The sequence below is a fragment of the Oncorhynchus keta genome, chromosome 1 (assembly GCF_023373465.1).
Source record: "Oncorhynchus keta strain PuntledgeMale-10-30-2019 chromosome 1, Oket_V2, whole genome shotgun sequence".
Classification (NCBI taxonomy): Eukaryota; Metazoa; Chordata; class Actinopteri; order Salmoniformes; family Salmonidae; genus Oncorhynchus; species Oncorhynchus keta.
The window spans coordinates 61,842,497-61,863,442 of record NC_068421.1 but is presented as its reverse complement, the minus strand read 5'-3'; the positions used below and the strand labels follow the sequence as shown (position 1 = coordinate 61,863,442).

The window sequence follows — 20,946 nt, the reverse complement described above, 5'->3', positions numbered from 1 at the left end:
TAAATAATAAGGGATCATCTAATTGAATATTATATAACAAAGTTATTATACAATCTCATAAGCAACATGTTTATTCCTTTTCCAGTAATATTGTGTGCTACATAACATATATGTTTTATGCAGCTCATAACAATAAATCATATTTAATATAAAGGTTTATTATACATATTATATATGTTGTTTTGCATATTGCTGAGCAATTGTCTCTGAGGGCCATTGAACTATATGGATTTTTATTCTATGCGTTTAATAACGTTGTAGTAAACTACCAGTGTTTCCAAAATGTTCAACCTTTTCAGTCTTCATATGAGTTCCATAATGGATGCATAATGCTGTTTTATAATGAATAGGTTCATAGTTTCTAACTGAAGAAAAGTATAGGCTAGTTAATTAATTATACATTTGATATTTAAAATGTATTAAAGTAAATGCAATAGGACGAGTTTAGACAGGTTTGATTTATGAATACAGAACTACAACCTACAACCTATTTGATAACAAAATAGCCTTATTTTAGTGAGAGGAGAAAAAAGCAAAACCCACAATCAGAGCACCTTAGTGCTTAGGTATATTTGAGACATACATTTTATATATTTTTGAATCACAGCATCTATTAATCTTTTAACGAGGAAAAGAAAACCCTAGAACCAGTCTGCTTTGGAGGAATATTTCCCACGATGTTGCTCTTGTGACACACTGCCACACTTTCCCACGCATGCTCATTTAAGCGCGCGGAAAGGCGCGCGCACAGCTGACGGCGCAAGAGGCGGAGCTTGTGGAGCGAGAGCACGTGAGTCCACGCGCCGAAAGTAGGTTACAGCAGTGAGAGAAAAAAGACATTGAGCTCTTGTCCAGGAACGAAGTGGGAAGGCCAGGAGCTACAATATTTTATTGCGTACAGTCCACGCTGAATTACAGGAAGAATACTTATGCTACACGGAGTAAATACGGAAAAAATCTTACTAATAATCTATTCGTTTGCTATTTTGTTTGTTTCACAGACCAGCTATTAGAAAACATATGAGAGTTTGTTTTATTTTTTATTCAACTGCTCCTTTTTGGAGCGAAAAAGCTTGTTTATATTCCTCCATTTTATTTTCATTCGCCTACCTGGAGATTTATGACTAAAAATTAATACAGCAAGAAAATGAGAGGTAAGTTTATTCTAATAATACTTAAACAAATATGTTATTTTGCTCGTTAAAGTTTTGTATGGGAATAATGTAAATTGTGGTGGATGCATTACTTTGAAGTAGCCTACTGTACAGTCAGCTCTGAAGTGCGCGTGTTGAAATCAGGCGCGCTTGGCAATGAACGACGACACAGATCTCAGATAAACTTCAACGGACTATTTGACCATGACATGCTTTAAGACAAATAACCCAGTACTCTCGTATTTAGATACTTAAAACCACTGCACTTAAAAATCAGATACATTTTTAAAAAATACATCAAATTCAAGTTTAAGTATATATCTATTTGCATGGATATTTGCGGCCGTTTCCCATAGGCTTAGACTATACATATATGACATGTAAATGTGTGTCAATCAGTCTGCAGATAAACTTCGAGGGTGATCTGTTTGTCTTTGCATGTAGGATGACAAGAATAATTTCGATGTACAATAATCATTTCGATGTAGTTACTTTTTTTCGCCAGCAATTGGCAGCAATCGTTTTTGGTTATGTAAGAGGGGTGGTGATTGAAATGGCTTTCACGAAAAACATTATATAATCGTGTAATCTATTTGTTATTAGGCCTACAGAGATTATGTTTGTTCAGCTCAGTTTGCCATTCTGCATGTAGCCTAGATACTAGGTAGGTTATAGGTTATCTTGCGGAGTGACTATGTTGGCCATAATGAACTTAAACATATTTTATAATATAATATTAAAATAATACAAATATTAAAAAATGCTCCCAACCCCTCAACTCGTGAGTGCTGATTTCGTGTCAGTTCTAATTGGTGGTGCGCAGCGGGTGTTTGATATCGCGTGTTGAGGGCGCGTTGTTGTTTTCTTCATCCCGGCATGGAGGACTGTGGGAGAGAGACCACTGTTCCATTGACCTAGTTCTGTCATTGAGGATTACACAGCATTCAGCGAAGTGGTGCAGGATTGGTGGGGACTGTGGAGGCATGGTTTCTGAGGGGTATCGTAATATATAATAATAATAATTTCTAAAACAATCCATTAGCCACTACTTCAATCTGAGGACATTGGCATGTACAAACCAATGCGGGTTGTGTGTCAACAACAGAGACTTTGCTGATGCATAAGTAAACTTTTGCCAACAAGGAAAATTAAACCAATAAAGTTTATTATAGTCCACATATTATTTGCTACATTGTTTAAAAAATGTATATCTGTGTAGCCTATCAGTGTTTAACAGATTGTTTTGTATCATATTTCTATGGCAAATTATTTACATAAACTGAAAGATCATCAATCATTAATAATGGGTAGCAACAACCAGTAGCCTACATTCACCTCTCAGCCCTCACCCTGTTTCCACTGTGAGTTTAGCTACTTGATTAAATCAACCAGAATCTGTCACCCATTTGTTTTTAAGGACTGCTTGCTAATGTAATAGGATATATTATGAAATTCCCAGCTCTCATTCTCTCCAGTGATCCACACCTCTGGATATGCATGGTCCCCCAGGTGCCAATGGCAGGACCACTGTAAACTTAATGGATGCAGCCACTGTAGTGATGACTTTTATGAAGTGCACTTCTCCTAGGTGAGAAGAGAACTCTGTCTGCCACACTGTCTGAAGTGCTACAGCCATGTAGTGCATAGTTTTAGCAAGGGATCAAATACAAAGTAGAGCAGTGGAGGCATCTCTCTGCTCCCAAGTGCACTGTTGATCAAGCTCAAAGTCATTATCTGTCAGGAGATGTTCACAGTGGGGCTACAGAATGTGTGAAGGTGCCTCTCTCTGACAACTGGTTGCTAATGTTCCACTCCCTGGAGCTTTAACTCTTGCCCTGCTTAGTTGATTCATCCTCCTTTGACTCCCTATACAGTATAACTAGACCAGTGCTGGGAATTTTGCCTGGCCAGGAAAAAAACAACGGACCTCAGATTAAGGCTATAGGCTACATACAATGAAAAACTGCTGGCCCAAAGTACAGTCTGACTATTTGTTTGGGAGCAGAGTCGTAAAGACATGGAGTTATATATGATGTGTCGAAATGTGGTTGTAGCACAGCCCTAAATATGTTTCAGTGGGGGGGATGAGCACACACAATTATATGGTGTCCAAAGCAGAGGACAAAGTACATTTGTTTAAAATGTTTGTTTTTACAGCTTTTTTTGTTAAATATACATTTTACACGCATTTTACATACATGGTACTTTAACAGCATTCACATAACAAAGATGTATATATATTTTTTATACAGACATATTTTGGATAGCTAGTACTCAGACATCTCCGGTCTACATTATACAGTATATAGTGTTTTCAGTAATAACTATTACCAATCATGTGCTTTTTATTCCCAACCCTCAGCTGCTCTCGGCCTATCCCTCCCGTCTCTGTAGACCACCCTCTTTTGATTTCCATGTGCCATATATTTTTCAAATGTGCTGTGATGTCTTACAGGAAATTTGAACCTTTCTAATCGCATAGTATCAACAGATTGTGAGTTATAGATGACATTTTCTCCTAAGAGTATTATTATATTGTTGACTGATTCCAAATCACCCAACACTGCCATCATCACCCAACACAATCATCGACCAACACAACCCAATTTTAAATGTTATGATTTTTAAGCCATTCCTTAACCTGTGACTCGAAATAAGGTACATGGGGAGAATACCATAATAATTATCTAAGATTCTGTCTCTTTGCAGGAAAATATGCAGAGCTAAGATTGTTGTATGCTCCATATATACAGTATATAGCATCCAATTTGTATCTTTAATATATGGCAGACAAACAAGTTCCCTACCCTCTTCCCCTTCCACTTGCTTCCTCCATGTTGCTGTAATGCTGCCATCAGTATATAATATAAAGTTAAAATAAAGACGGCACTTCTAAAAGCCTGTTTCACACCATAGCCTGCTGAATTTGCAAGATAACCTTTCATTTTGATCTCGGCACAAATTAAAATGTGGCACTGACTCGCCCATTGATTGATGTTTCAGCATTGTCTCAATGAAGAGTTCGGAGTTCGGCTAGCCATGTGTGACATGTACGAGCAGTTACAGTACAAGCCTGCTAGAGTTAGCGGCAGGCAGATGAGCAATATCCACCGTTCATAGTGCGGATGAAGCCTGACCTGGAATGTGAAGCTAACTGAAGCTGTCTAGCTTTCTAAAAGCCTGAGTAGATCTAGTGTGCTTTATAGTATACCACTCAGGCCTGTCAGGGAAATCCAGATTGATACACTTGAAGTCGGAAGTTTACATACACATAGGTTGGAGTCATTAAAACACTTTTTTCAACCACTCCACAAATTTCTTGTTAACAAACTATATAATTTTGGCAAGTCGGTTAGGACATCTACTTTGTGCATGACACAAGTAATTCTTCCAACAATTGTTTACAGACATATTATTTCACTTATAATTCACTGTGTCACAATTCCAGAGTTGTCAGAAGTTTACATACACTAAGTTGACTGTGCCTTTAAACAGCTTGGAAAATTCCAGAAAATGTTGTCATGGCTTTAGAAGCTTCAGAGAGGTGTACCTGTGGATGTATTTCAATACCTACCTTCAAACTCGGTGCCTCTTTGCTTGACATGGGAAAATCAAAAGGAATCAGCCAAGACCTCATAAAAAAATTGTACACCTCCACGAGTCTGGTTCATCCTTGGGAGCAATTTCCAAACGCCTGAAGGTACCACGTTTACCTGTACAAACAGTAGTACGCAAGTATAAACACCATGGGACCACGCAGCCGTCATACTGCTCAGGAAGGAGATGCGTTCTGTCTCCTAGAGATGAACGTACTTTGATGCGAAAAGTGCAAATCAAATCCAGAACAACAGCAAATTACCTTGTGAAGATGCTGGAGGAAACAGGAACAAAAGTATATATCCACAGTAAAACGAGTCCCTATATGAAAATATCCTGGAAGGCCACTCAGCAAGGAAGAAGCCACTCCTCCAAAACCGCCATAAAAAAAGCCAGACTACGGTTTGCAACTGCACATGGAGACAAAGATCGTACTTTTTGGAGATATGTCCTCTGGTCTGATGAAACAAAGATAGAACTGTTTGGCCATATTGACCATCGTTATGTTTGGAGGAGAATGGGGGTGGCTTGCAAGCCGAAGAACACCATCCCAACCGTGAAGCACGGGGGTGACCGCATCATGTTGTGGGGGTGCTTTGCTGCAGGAGGGACTGGTGCACTTCACAAAATAGATGACAACACGAGGATGGAAAATTATGTAGATATATTGAAGCAACATCTCAAGACATCAGTCAGGAAGTTAAAGCTTGGTCGCAAATGGGTCTTCCAAATGGACAATGAGCCCAAGCATACTTCTAAAGTTGTGGCTAAATGGCTTAAGGACAACAAAGTCAAGGTATTGGAGTGGCCATCACAAAGCCCTGACCTCAATCATATAAAACATTTGTTGGCAGAACTGAAAAAGCGTGTGTGAGCAAGGAGGCCTACAAACCCGACTCAGTTACATCAGCTCTGTCAGGAGGAATGGGCCAAAATTCACCCAACTTATTGTGGGAAGCTTATGGAAAGCTCCCTGGAACATTTGACTCAAGTTAAACAATTTTAAAGGCAATGCTACCAAATACTAATTGAGTATATGTAAACTTCTGACCCACTGGGAACGTGATGAAAGAAATAAAAGCTGAAATAAATAATTCTCACTACTATTATTCTGGCATTTCACATTCTTAAAATAAAGTGGTGATCCTAACTGACCGAAGACAGGGAATTTTTACTCCGATTAAATATCAGGAATTGTGAAAACTGAGTTTAAATGTAATTGGCTAAGGTGTATGTATGTAAACATCCGACTTCAACTGTATGTTACACTCAAAATTATATATGGCAGTGGAGTAAAATATATAGAGAGCAAAAGAGAAGTGGATGTTTCAAACGCCACAAACCACACCCATAAAATAAGAATAAATGTGGAAATTCAATGAAAAAGTCAAAGCAACGACCAAATAAAAGCATTTAACAAAAAAGTATACATTTTGGGAAACAAAAAAAAAGTACAATCTGGTATTTTCATTTATTTTCCTACGCAATATTTAGTATTAACACAGTATCACTGATTGTTACCTAATGTAGCTGGGCTAGATCGTCAGTCACCATCATTGGTACCGTACACACTTAAGTCCACTCTCAGTCCACTCCTGTTACTTCTACAGAGGAAATACTCAATCCTCTTGTGCATATTTAAAGAGTAGGGCTCTGTATCATCCATACACTCTCACAGAATACTACTTTGTGTAGGTAGGCCACGCTGATGTACAGAGAGGGAGAAGTTATCACTATCGACAAAGCTGTTTAGAAAACAGGTGCTAGGTACTGTAGGCCCCATCAGCAGTCTAGCCCAGAGAGAGGGTTATGTTTAATCAACTAAATGTCCCCTTCACCTTGCAATAAAGCTCTAGGACAAGAGCACCTCACACCAGATGTTCTATGTTGTATATATACCTTAAACCCTTAACGCATATGCAATGTAGGTTAAACATACAATGTGTCAAGTAAATACAAAGTGCAAGGTAAATAGGACCTTTGGACTCCCTATGAGCTGTTTGGAGTAAGATAAGAGAGCAAAGTCTCTGTGACTACAGTCTTTACTGCTGGGACAAGCAAACTGACCGGCAGAGACTCACACTGACACAGAGTTGCCTCAGAAGATACCTCCAAGATATATGACCTACGATAACTGACAGTACCACTAACTGCTTTAGGGCACTAAAACTCTAATCAAATCCCATCCTCAATCACAATTGTCTGCAGATTCTGCAGATGCTCTATAGAGAGAGAGAGGACTACTAAGTGGGAGAGGAGTGTTGTCAAAGTCTGAAAATGTTCATGCTATCACAATTGTGATTGAGGATGGGATTTGATTAATGTACCCTACAGTACATTCGGAAAGTATTCAGACCCCTGTACTCTTTCCACATTGTGTTACCTTACAGCCTCATTCTAAAATGGATGAAATTGTTTTTTCCCCCCTCACCAGTCTATACACAACACCCCATAATGACAAAGAAAAAACAGGTTTTTAGAAATGTTTGCTAATTTATTCAAAATGAATATCTGAAATACATTATTTACACAAGTATTCAGACCCTTTACTCAGTACTTTGTTGAAGCACCTTTGGCAGCGATTACAGTCTTGAGTCTTCTTGGGTATGACACTACAAGCTTGGCACACCTGTATTTGGGAAGTTTCTCCCATTCTTCTCTGCAGATCCTCAAACTCTGTCAGGTTGGATGGGTAGCGTCGCTGCACAGCTATTTTCAGGTCTCTCCAGAGATGTTCGAGTGACCATCGGGTTCTTGGTCACCTCCCTGACCAAGGCCCTTCTTCCCCGATTTCTCAGTTTGGCTGGGCAGCCAGGTCCAGGAAGAGTCTTGGTGGTTCCAAACTTCTTCTATTTAAGAATGATGGAGGCCGCTGTGTTCTTGGGGACCTTCAATGCTGCAGAAATGTTTTGGTACACTTCCCCAGATCTGTGCCTCGACACAATCTTGTCTCGGAGCTCTACAGAAAATTCCTTTCGACCTCATGGCTTGACTTCATGGAATTTGCTCTGACATGCACTGTCAACTATGGGAACTTATGTAGACAGGTGTGTGCCTTAACAAATCATGTCCAATCAATTGAATTCACCACAGGTGGACTCCAATCACGTTGTAGAAACATCTCAAGGATGATCAATGGAAACAGGATGCACCTGAGCTCAATTTCGAGTCTCATAGCAAAGGGTCTGTAAGTAAGTAAATAAGTTATGTTTTTTATTTTTAATAAATTTACAAACATTTCTTAAAATCTGTTTTCGCTTTGTCATCATTGGGTATTATGTATAGATTTATGAGGGGGGAAAACATGTCATCCATTTTAGAATAAGGCTGTAATGTAACAAAATATGGGAAAGGGAAGGGGTCTGAATACTTTCCAAATGCCCTGTATATCATCTTCTCACTCATATTGGTAACACTTTATTTTACTGCCCACTAATTACCTGGTATTTACCATGGTGCAATGTTTATTTTTACATAATTATTACTTTTTGTTTTCCTAGAGTGAGTGTATTTATGAGAGTAACATCCAAATAGTCCTTGGTCTAAACTTGACAGAGCATGACTACAGGTCAAATGTCCCTGACCCATTGATCAAACCAGAAATGTAAGGCCCATGAAAAATGTCCAGAAACATTGCTGACATTCTGAACTGCTACGTAGTGCTACGTACTACTATATGGTCATTGTAAAAATAAAAAGTTCTTAACTGACTTGCCTAGTTAAATAAAGGTTTAATTAATTAATGAAAAAAATATGGCGCTGTGTGTACTTTACATGCCATATACTTCCATGTGATTAAGATATTGTCCTCAAATGAATTAGTCATCCATTTGAATTGTGTGAAAAGTTTTCAAGTGTTGAATCCATGAGCACTTTATGTAACTATGTCCAGGCAGCCCATTACATTCCTGCAGGTCTCTGTGGCCATGCTAGGGGTATTAATAGTTTTATGGACAGCTGAAACTGCACTGAAATACTTGACATGCTGCCACAAGTTGAGTACCAGTGTAAGTTACAGCCAGGGCCCCTTCAGAATATACTGTATGTTGAAAATACTCTTGTACTGCCTGGTGTTACATAAGTGGAAAATGGATGGCAATACAGCTGTATTTACTCTACAGTTTCTAAAGTGCTCATTAATCTTTCACTTATCAAACATAGACTGTTTTCTTAAGCCTGTGAACATTTCCATTCCCCTGTCAGTGATTGAACCAGATTTGGTTCCAACTTAAAACAGGAAAGAAAGAAATCGGATAACATGCCTTGCAAGGCCACCACCCGAAGTACCTCCCCCTTGCTGAATGGGAAAGTGTGTCAGTAGAACAGCTCCTTCTCTCTCGTAGCCTGACTGCTCTGCAGCTGAGCGGCATGTGAGTTAACATATCAGAGACAAAGCTATGCTCCCAGGAACCAATGTGAGCAAAAGGGGAGGGTTGGCTTTTCACAGCATTGCTAGGGTGACCTCCTCTGAATGAGTGTTTTCGTGGAGCAAAGCCAGACAGCAGTTATATAACATGGAGAGGGTGGGGGCCAGGAGTGCTGGATGTGGTAGAGAGAGTTTTTTTCCCCCCACTGCCTTTATTTATTTTCTTTTTTGATGAGCTGGTAAAGGGCAGTTAATACTGTTGCTGCCTGCAAATTAAATGTTACCTAACGCCTTGCATCACTGTAACACAAAGTAGTTCAGAAAATATCATTCAACACACCCAGCAGTCAAAGCAAACAGAGAAAAAAAAAATTGTTTTTTTGAGAGTAGCCATTTTATCTTCTGTAGTATCGGACACTGTCCTGAAGCTGGTGCTTTTGTTAACCTCTTGACATTTAGTTCACCCTGGACGAGGAACAGTGCCAGTGAAACTTTATAACCCCAGACCCCAGCTAATGCAATTGACCTGCTACTCTGGGCCATAGGAGGGCCACTTAGATAAACAGCATAATTTAAAAAACAGCCTGTTTCAGGGAGAGAGGGCTCAGGGCTGTGCGCACACTGTTAAAGTTATAGTCTATGTGTTCCATTTGTAGATTCTGGCAGGATGCATTGTTCTAATTTTTTCATCCCACGAGTTGACATTTAAACAATATTTCATATGAATACATTTTATATTTTATCGCTTGGGTGGAATGTTTTTTTTATCTGCAAATTGTTGCAGATTGGCTTTTGCATAATAACGATGGCAGTTGGTAATAACGATGAAACAGATTAAAAGGTGGCTATTCCTCCTTATTTGATAGCGTTTATGGGGATGTTTCTTATGTCTCCACCTCTCGTGCACTTTCTCACACAGTTCTGGCACAATTCACAAGACTCCTTATCACCAGACGATTGAAACATGTCATACTAGAGATTAATTATCCCAACCCAAGACACCATCAAAGTAGAATTTATTATCTAGTCTAGGGACTATTGAACAACAGCTATTGGACAACTTGTATGAAGCACCACTCAATAATGTACATCCAATGTACATCCACCTAGGCTACCCCCGAGCTGACATGGTACAAATCTGTCATTCTGCCCCTGAACAGGCAGTTAACCCACTGTTCCCAGGCTGTCATTGAAAATAAGAATATGTTCTTCACTGACTTGCCTGGTTAAATAAAAGTTAAAAAAATAAAAAATAAATTAAAATAAATAAAAAATAAAAACAAACATGTTCAAATGTGTTATTGACTGTACGTTTGTTTATTCCATGTGTAACTGGGTTGTTGTTTGTCACACTGCTTTGCTTTATCTTGGCCAGGTCGCAGTTGTAAATGAGAACTTGATCTCAACTGGACTACCTGCTTAAATAAAGGTGAAATAATAAAAAAATAAAAATGTTACTCCTCTCTTCCAGCACAAATTGAAGTAATACCCTGCAAGATCTGTGGGGACAAGTCATCAGGGATCCACTATGGCGTAATCACCTGTGAAGGCTGCAAGGTGAGCGACCTCAACCTCGGCGTGCCTTGGAAATCTGTTCACTCCACTTGAGTGTTCTATTTTAGTTTATTGTACTCGCATCCCTCAGCAAATTCAATCAATATAGATATTTATATATTGTATGCCCTTGTCCAGTACTTTAGCCCTCCTTGCTTCTGTACCTGTGTTCATGGTGTTTGTGCTTGTGTGTGTGTTTGTAGGGTTTCTTCAGACGCAGCCAGCAGAACAATGCTATGTACTCCTGCTCCCGGCAGAGGAACTGTCTGATTGACCGCACCAATCGGAATCGCTGCCAACATTGCCGGCTGCAGAAGTGCCTGGCCCTGGGCATGAGCCGTGATGGTGAGTGTCAAACACAAACACAACAAGGTCAGTCCAGAGGGCATCACTGTCTGTCAGTCTCTTCACTGGATGCTAGGGCTCTCCGGGTCTTATTGAAAGGCCATGTGTAGAGTTAATTTATACTGTGTGAAATCACTGTTATTCTATATGTAGTTTTATATTGGCTCCATATGGGTGTATAAGCTCATAATTCATTCCCTGGTTATTGACTGACTCTTTATCTCCTTTGCTGGTACAGCTGTGAAGTTTGGCCGCATGTCCAAAAAGCAGAGAGACAGCCTATACGCTGAGGTCCAGAAGCACCAGGCATCCCAGGAGTTAGCTGCCGCCCGTGAGGTGGGAGCCGAGGTCGAAGGTCATGGCCGGGCATACAGCAGAGGCTCCAGTGCTGCCCTCAGCGACCTTGACGACATCGCCACTCTGCCGGATGGCCTGCTGTTCGACCTACCCCTGACACCAGAGGGCGCCGAAAGAGAGTACTGCAATCTGGAGATGATAGGGGGCAGCAGCTCCTCCTCTCAGAGTTCGCCCGAACAGAACGGACTGGACTTCAGAGATGGCAACCACCACATCAAGCACGAGTACCAGCTGCTGCATGAGTCCAGCCTGTTCACACACACGCTGCTCAACACTCTACCCGAGGGGTTCTCAATACTTGAGATCGGTAAGTGGAACTGTCACTCTTATCAATATCTGCTTTGTGTCAATATAACGATCACTAGATTGTTTTTCATTGAGTGTGGTTGAAAGCTAACCCATACTTGACTTGTCCATTTCCAGAGCGTATTACTGCTAGTGTGGTAAAGTCTCACATGGAGACCAGTCAGCACGGCAGTGAGGAGCTGAAGAGACTTGTCTGGTCCCTGTACACCCCTGAGGAGACACGCAGCTTCCAGAGCAAGGTAAACATCAATGTCCTGTAGCAGGATTAACTCAGTGGCCTAGTACTCTGTGACCTATATACTCTGACACCTCTATGTGCTATTCCAAATGTCATATATAACATGGGCATCCCTCTGGTCTCTCTTTCAGTCTGCGGAAGTCATGTGGCAGCATTGTGCCATCCACCTCACCAATGCCATCCAGTACGTGGTGGAGTTTGCTAAGCGCATCACTGGATTCCTGGATCTTTGTCAGAATGACCAGATCATTCTTCTCAAAGCAGGTCAGTACCTACTGTTAGGACATAGGAGGAGTGCATTTCATAACACTTCCATGGCCTCAGCTTTCTCTGACCTTAAAGCATAGTTCCTGTTCACACAACCTGAGCATGTATCCATTTACTTCATTAACATGTCTCAGTACTTAATGTTGTAGTATAGTACTACAACATTAATACACAATAGTATATCTGAAAAACATGTGTGTCTATAGTTAGGAAAACAAATTCCAGCATTTGGACTACATTTTAGCATATACAAATAATTTCACCTAATTTGTGCACACTAAATACTGTATTTGTCACATTTTGCATATAGGGCCACTACATTTTGCATATACCTGGAGGTTGCTACATAAATGAACAACATATGATGCAAAGACCACATTCTGTTTCCAATGATTTTGAAGAAAATAGTTGTTATTCTCACGCTGGTTTTTCATTATGTGATGTTTGTTCATCATCATTGTTTGAATTGTAAAACAATTTATTTGAAAAATTATTTTATTTATAATTTCTTGAAATACATATCATTTGTTATGATATGAAATATATGTATTTTATTAACTGACAACATGGAATTCATGTTCTATTTAATGTTGTTTGTGTATACATGTTGGAGCATCCTCTGTTTCCTTTTTCTCCCTTTCTACCTCTGTCTCTATCTCTCCCTCTTCATCTTTGTGGTATATTTATGATCTCTTCTTCAGGATGTCTGGATGTGCTTCTGATTCGCATGTGTCGTGCCTACAACCCCATCAACAACACTATTCTGTTTGATGGCAAGTTTGCCAGTGCACAGACATTCAAAGCTCTTGGTGAGTCCCCTCTTTATGAAACCAAATCATTAATATTTATTCACACACCCACATAGTGGGTGTATTCACACACACTAGGTCAACCTTTCATTAGTTTCCGTTTTAAAAAAGCGTTTGTTTTTATGACACCAGTTTTTCCCCCTGCTTTCTCCCAGGTTGTGATGACCTTGTGGGTGCCGTGTTTGACCTGGCCAAGAGCCTTAGCCGTATACAGCTCTCTGAAGAGGAAATGGCTCTGTTCAGTGCTGCTGTTCTCCTGTCACCAGGTAATCCTCTCACACTCCCAGCTCTAATTCAGACACTAAGTATTATGTAAGAAGGAAAAACAGCAGAGTCTAACTTTGGTTGTCGCTCTCTTTTTCCTCCAGACCGACCATGGTTGAAAGACACCCAACAGGTGCAGAAGCTTCAAGAGAAAGTATATCTCTCTCTGCAGCATTGTCTACATAGATGTGGCTCATCGGAGGAGAAACTGGCAAAGGTACAGACTGGCAGGGGATGATATATTCCTTTATTCCTCAAACAGGCCTTTGTTAGTGGGTATGGGGTGAAATGTGAAAAATACACATTTTCTGTCTCTCTTTTTCCTTGTCTCACTCGCTCTCTTCTTCTACCTCTAAGATGGTGTCCAAGCTTCCCATGATGAAGTCCATCTGCAATCTCCACATTGACAAGCTCAAGTTTTTCCGTCTCCTCCACCCAGAGACGGCATACAATTTCCCCCCTCTGTACCGCGAGGTGTTCAGCAGTGAAATCACCTTCCCAGACTCCACAATGGGCTAAAAATCTGTTCAGATATGAAAGTGATTCATATAGAGACAGAAAGATGTAGGGAAAAAGAGGTAGAGAGGGAGAGGAACGTGGCAACAGCGAAGCAACCAGCAGCTCAGTGAAAATCCTGCACGCTACACTTTAGGAACACTACTCTCAGTCGCTTGGACTGTAAGCCAGTCCAGGCTATGAAATTCAACACTAGGTGCTGGGTACTATGAGCATGCTACTTATTTTTGTTGTTGACTAAAATGGTTCTGAGAATGTAATTTCGCAATATCAGATGGTTTTCAAAAAGAGCTTGAGATCTCCCTCAAGTTAAAGTCCTCTGTAAAACGAGTATGATGTCTTTGAATGTACCCCAGACATGCAGCACAGCCCTAGGTTTGAGACAGAGTGTACTATACACCCTACTATCCTGCCCCATGGAGGAGTTGCTGTGTAGATCTTTATTTTATTTTATTGCAGTTCAATTTTAGTTTCTTATTTGGTAGTGCCCATACTTTGCAGTTTTGTATGCTATGAACAAACTGTTTAAAGGGACCAAGATCAAACAGATAGTAGGGCAGATTTGTTTTGCATGCAAGTCATGGACACAGAGACCCAGGGTGTCTATTACCATCCACGCAGACTTGCACACATGCACTAAAACAAAGCACTTATGCTGACCTATATATGTATTTTTACAGGCACACATTCAGACACTGATATTTTTGAGCTCTTGACTTTATTTTTAAAAATGCAATCAAAGACCTCGGTCCCACTACCCTTTCCCCTTGCAAATGCCACTTAGAGAGAGAAAGAGAGAATCACAGAAGTATTTTGAAAGTATTTTTAAACGTTCCTTACGTATACACTTATATTTAATCATGTAAAATAAAATTACACAGGGATTTATATAGATATATAGAATAATTCAGGTCGTTATTGTAAAAGAGAATGTGTTTTCAATGACTTACCTGGTTAAATAAAGGCAATTAAATAAAGATAAATAGATTCCCCAGGACAGTATGATGAATGTTCATCTGTCAGTCAAAGACTGCCTGACCATATTCTGGGGAACTGGTATGAAAAATGATTAGATTAATAGCACTTACCATCTAAGAGCCCTCCACCCGATCCGGACCATTTTTTCGTGCTACCAAGAATCTCAGGGTTCCAACTCAAAGACTGCCGATAGTCCTCCTGTATCTAACAGAAGTGGGATCTGTGGGACTTTGTTGAGAAAGGAATCAGATGATGAGAAGAAAACAAACCGGTGGCAAACACTTTCCTGTTGTGCTCCCACATAGGTAACAACTGCAATGGGGAAAGGGGTTTGACCTTTGACCAGCAGGGGGAAGGTGGAGACTCATGCCCTCCCTGTGTGTTCAAGCAGTCTACAGTTTCAGACTGAACTGAAGGTATGCTGATTTGTTAATGATGCCCACTCACCCTAACCCCCCTTCTACCTCACCCTCCCAAACACATAAAGATGTGATCTCTTAATTTGATCACTGTTGTCGCAGATAATTTTACTGCACAACAATAAATGCAAATTGTAGTGTATTCAAGGTTTTAAAAAAAGCTTATAAAGTTGGTAAATTCCAAACGAAAAATGTATTAACCCACATAATTCACATTTCCTGTTGCTGCAGGATTATTTTCCTGCTGTGAGAAACTGGTCAAATTAAGAGAGTACACCTGTATGGCACTACAAAGGGTTGACAGAGCCATCAGCTACCCCCTTGAGTTAGGGATTTCTACATTCAGATTATAGAGTATATGAGATGTCATAATTTGAAGGATGATGATATACATACAAAAATATGTATTTTATACAGATATATTTTCCCTCGCTGTTTATTTGAGAACACTAAATCTGCCTCTCTGTCTTCAATGAGCGCAGCCTTTTATTAATCTCTACCAGAAAGTCATAGTTATATTAACATCTCTATCTTGGGAGAGGGACATCGGGTGTGGCAGGATGTTACTTTTTAACAATTCTTGAAGGGGCTTTTTGGATTTAAAAAATCTTTTACCGCCCACAGTACAAAGCTTGTACATAGACAAGCTGATGTGTGAACAGTTTGGTCAGAGTGGAATACTTTGAATACCTTTACCACAAAAAGAGACAATCACTTTCAGGCCTTGGATACTTTCTGTCCAAATAAAATCAGATTTTTCACCTTGCACTGCTGGAACAGTGCTCTTCGCCATACTATATACATTAAATAGTTGGAATTTAGGGCGATACAGTTTTCTGGGTGCTTACAACTGTGCTATAATGTCTTTCCCAACTTCAGTTAGGAGGGCCTAAACAGTCCTGGTAGATGACCTAGTGGACTCAAAAAGCACTCCAGCCAGAGACCTTTAAGTTCTCTCAACGTAACAACATTCTACTTTTACACAGAGCTAATATTAACTGACTTGAGGTTATAGTTCGCAAGGCAGGGGAGAAGATTGTAACAAGGTGTAAATGCTTTGTAATAACTTAGATTGTTCTGTATTCATAAAGTGTCATCTGTAGACCTAAAACTGCTTTTTCTGTCTTTGGAGGCAGTTCTCAAGGTGTGCAGTTACATTTCCACTCAGTCACTCAGGGAGACAGCTGGGCTCTCTGTACTACAGTGTCTTCGTCAGTTAGCCAAGTCAGACACTGCACCGAATAGAAGACCTTAAACCTTGATCACTGTGTACAGTACATGTTCTTGTGAATGTTGATCACAGAAGTATCAAAGATTTACCCCTGTCTAATATCAATATTATTACAGGACTTTTGAATTGGAGAAGAAATAGGGTCTAAAATGTACTGAAACTGAAAGATAGATTTTAATCTTTGAATCCTGTGTTGTTTTTGTCGTGATCTTTTGTTTCTTTATTTCTATAGTTATCTGTCAATTTTTTTGTCAACTGTTTAGTGTCCTCCTTTTTGTCGGACAGTTGTAATAAAACAAAAAAAAGAATGTTTTTAAGAATATCTCCTAAAAGTTAGTCTTTTGTCATGATCCTTCTGTTTATCATGTTTTCATTCTATTATAAGATTATTATTGAAATCAATATAGATTTGAATAAGATATCTCAAATATATTATTAATATGACACATTTAAGAGTTTTGTTGTACAATGGGGATACAATATGTTGATTTAAGAATGTAATAAAAGGCTTTTTACAGTAAGTTAATGCTGTTTGTATGTTTACTCCTGTATTGAAACTTCTTAACTCTTGAAATTAGATTATTTCACAACAGTTCATTGGTATTACATACAGTTGAAGTCTGAAGTTTACATACACCTTAGCCAAATACATTTAATCTCAGTTTTTCACAATTCCTGACATTTAATCTTAGTAAAAATGTCCTGTTTTAGGCCAGTTAGGATCACCACTTTATTTTAAGAAGGTGAAATGTCATAATAATAGTAGAAAGATTTATATCAGCTTATATTTCTTTAATCACATTCCCAGTGGGTCAGAAGTTTACATGCTACCAAATACTCATTGAGTGTATCGCCTTTAAAATTGTTTAACTTGGATCAAACATTTCAGGTAGCCTTCCACAAGCTTCCCACAATAAATTGGATGAATTTTGGCCCATTCCTCCTGACAGAGCTGGTATAACGGAGTCAGGTTTGTAGGCCTCCTTGCTCGCACATGCTTTTTCAGTTCTGCTCACAAATTGTCTATAGGATTGAGGTCAGGGCTTTGTGATGGCCACGCCAATACCTTGACTTTGTTGTCCTCAAGGCATTTTGACACAACTTTGGAAGTATGCTTGGAGTCATTGTCCATTTGCGACCAATCTTTTACTTCCTGACTGATGTCTTGAGATGTTGCTTCAATATATCCACATAATTTTCCATCCTCATGAAGCCATCTATTTTGTGAAGTGCACCAGTACCTCCTGCAGCAAAGCACCCCCACAACATGATGCTGCCATCCCTTGCTTCACGGTTAGGATGGTGTTCTTCGGCTTGCAAGCCTCCCCCTTTTTCCTCCAAACATAACAATGATCATTATGGCCAAACAGTTATATTTTTGTTTCATCAGACCAGAGGGCAATTCTCCAAAAAGTATGATCTTTGTCCCCATGTGCAGTTGCAAACCGTAGTCTGACTTTTTTATGGGGGTTTTGGCGCAGTGGCTTCTTCCTTGCTGAGCAGCCTTTCAGGTTACGTGGATATAGGACTCATTTTACTGTGGATATAGATGCTTTTGTACCTGTTTCCTCCAGCATCTTCACAAAGTCCTTTGCTGTTGTTCTGGGATTGATTTGCACTTTTCACACCAAAGTACGTTAATCTCTAGGAGACAGAACGCGTCTCCTTCCTGAGTGGTATGACGGCTGCATGGTCCCATGGTGTTTATACTTGTGTACTACTGTTTGTACAGGTAAACGTGGTACCTTGTACAGGTAAACGTGCCCAATTTTTCAGTTTTTGATTTGTTTAAAAAGTTTGAAATATCCAATAAATGTCATCCACTTCATGATTGTGTCCCACTTGTTGTTGATTCTTCACAAAAAAATAGTTTTATATCTTTATGTTTGAAGCCTGAAATGTGGAAAAAGGTCGCAATGTTCAAGGGGGCCCGAATACTTTCGCAAGGCACTGTAACTTCTAGGGGGCGTAGTCATTGATACTGCCGGGAAATTCGAGGCCTGCCCTGAATCCAACATTACCTTCTGCTGGCTCACTGCATTTGTGATGCACATTAATGCTGATGATGTGGTTGTTAATGAAAATGAGCACATGGCTGAGCTCTAATCACCACTTCATTAAGTCAGGATTCCTATTTGACTCAGCCATGCCTCCTCGCCCGTCCAACATTTTCTCATCTCCCCCCTTCTAATGTGACTATCCCTGATGCTCCTCACTCTTTTCCCCCTGCCCTGCTACAACGTTTCTCCCTGCAGGCAGTCACTGAGTCTGAGGTGCTAAAGGAGCTCCTTAAACTTGACCCCCAAAAAACATCTGGGTCAGATGATTTGGAAACTTTCTTCTTTAAGGTTGCTGCCCCTATCATCGCCAAGCCTATCTCTGACCTTTTTATCCTGTCTCTCCTTTCCGGGGAGGCTCCCATTGCTTGGAATGCAGCCACGGTTCGTCCTTTATTTAAAGGGGGAGACCAAGCTGATCCTAACTATTATAGGCCAATGTCTATTTTGCACTGTTTATCAAAAGTATTGGGGAAACGTGTTAATAATCAACAGAGTGGCTTTCTTGATCTCTATAGTATTCTCTCTGGTATGCAATCTGGTTTCCGCTCAGGTTATGGATGTGTCATTGCAACCTTAAAGGTCCTAAATGATGTCACCAATGCCCTTGATATGTTGACTTGGTGACCATTATTGTGTATGGGCAGGAAGCAACCACATATGACAAGAGCATAAGGCAGATCACTATAGTGAACCAACACAACCTGACACTAATTGACAAGAAATGCCATTACCTTATTTGTCCTTCACATGTCATTGGAATTGCACCTCTCCAATGTCAATGCCATCTTAAATCTCCCAGAAATGTCATTGATAGGCCCACTCCAGCAGCATCAGTCCTCCATCAAAATGTTGTCTAAATTGTTGGCGTGTATTGTCCTCATCTGTACCTATTGCTAAAAACCAGGACTGGTCACCCCATGTGACAGCTAAACTGGACTCGCATGTGTACAATTTGTTTTCATGCTGGGGTGACTCATGCATTGGTCTGCGAACCTGCAGTAATACCAATATCCCTACAAGGACATATGGCATTTATGGCAAACAAGAAGCAAACTTGCTTTATGTGATCGTTTATGGTGGCTAGGGATTCACTGTGAGACAGTGGCCTTTGTGCACCATGCTTGACCAGCTCCACCTCCTCTGCAACCGTTTCACTGTCCATCGAGCCCTGGGATCATCTTCAAATGTGTAAGTGTGTGGAGTTGTGTTATGTCCCTCTCAACCAAAGCTTCTTGGTCATATTCTATTACCTAGTTACACTCTAAATAATCTAACTAGATATACGAAGAGCCTTATGAAACCATTTTAAAGACAGAATAACACAATACAAAATTAACTAGGGCTACTTATATGCAGGCTACGATGTTTGAGTGTAATCATGTTGGCCATCTTGGATTCAGAATAAAATGGGTTCACACCAACAGTCTTTATAGGCCTGAGTGTTGTTCACAATACTGAAAAGAATTCCTCTAATTTACAAAATTCCTATTTGCAGGTGATTTAACCTCCATCAAATGTTAATAACTTCCATCAAACGTTATTATGGCAGCCATATTTGATCTTGGACGCCATATTGGAATTGAGACTAAATATAAAGATAGTCTGTGAATGCACCTTTGACTTAATTGCAAGACTAGGGGCTGAAGATGCAAAATCCTTGAACGAACCTTGGACCCAATTTTATTTTATTTTGATGTCTGAGCCCACTTGTTTTCTTTAGAGACAATTACAATAGCCACAACATTAAAAAAACATGTAACAGCATGCATTTTTGTCAGGCAGGACCATACATCAGAGAGAAAATTTGACTTGGAAGTGTGTCTATTGAACAGCTACCAAAAATGGAAGTTCATCATAAATATTCATAGTTGATATTTCTGCCTATTCTATCTGTGTGTTTACAGGTCTATATTTTCAAGATGCATGAAGCTATTCTAATGCTGTTTGTTTGTGTATGTAGGGTAGACAGCTGAATAGTTGTATTCCACATATGAGCAATAACAGAGATTGCAATATTGGGTTACATGTGTTTATGTGGCGCACCCCACTCCAGCCAGGCATTATTCTGCACATTTTTAGTTTAGTGGGTGTTTTATAGCAGATTACAATAGCCACAACATCACAAAACATGTGATACTGTATGTGTTTTTGTCAGGCATGACCATAAAGCACTGAATGAGAGCAAATTTGACTTGGGAAGTTGTCTATTGAACAGCTACTAGCAATATTGGGTTACATGAGCTTATTTGGTCCACCCCACAATATCTATCAATTTAACCACTTTTGCAGTAAAAAAAATTCACACAACCATCCATTTAATATATGAGAGACCTCAGAGATATAGAAAAATATGGTTCTGTTTCATTATACCTCGGGTAGGAGTATCTCAAAATCAATGGCGGCTGGTGGGAGGAGCTATAGAAGGACGGGCTCATTGTAAATGGGAGGAATGGAATTCATGGAACGGTATCAAACACATCAAAAC

General features: G+C 39.8%; 1 protein-coding gene across 1 annotated transcript; it reads left to right on the top strand.

The window, feature by feature from the left end:
* Nucleotides 1-827: 827 nt before the first annotated feature.
* On the top strand, nucleotides 828-16,922 carry LOC118390177 (nuclear receptor ROR-beta-like). The gene is made up of 11 exons (XM_035780467.2): nucleotides 828-1,154; nucleotides 10,589-10,674; nucleotides 10,875-11,016; nucleotides 11,255-11,680; nucleotides 11,797-11,918; nucleotides 12,049-12,181; nucleotides 12,886-12,993; nucleotides 13,149-13,259; nucleotides 13,362-13,474; nucleotides 13,615-15,167; nucleotides 16,307-16,922. The coding sequence occupies exons 1-10, from the start codon at nucleotides 1,148-1,150 to the stop codon at nucleotides 13,774-13,776; spliced, it is 1,410 nt and encodes a 469-aa protein (XP_035636360.2). The 5' UTR covers nucleotides 828-1,147; the 3' UTR covers nucleotides 13,777-15,167; nucleotides 16,307-16,922.
* Nucleotides 16,923-20,946: the final 4,024 nt, after the last annotated feature.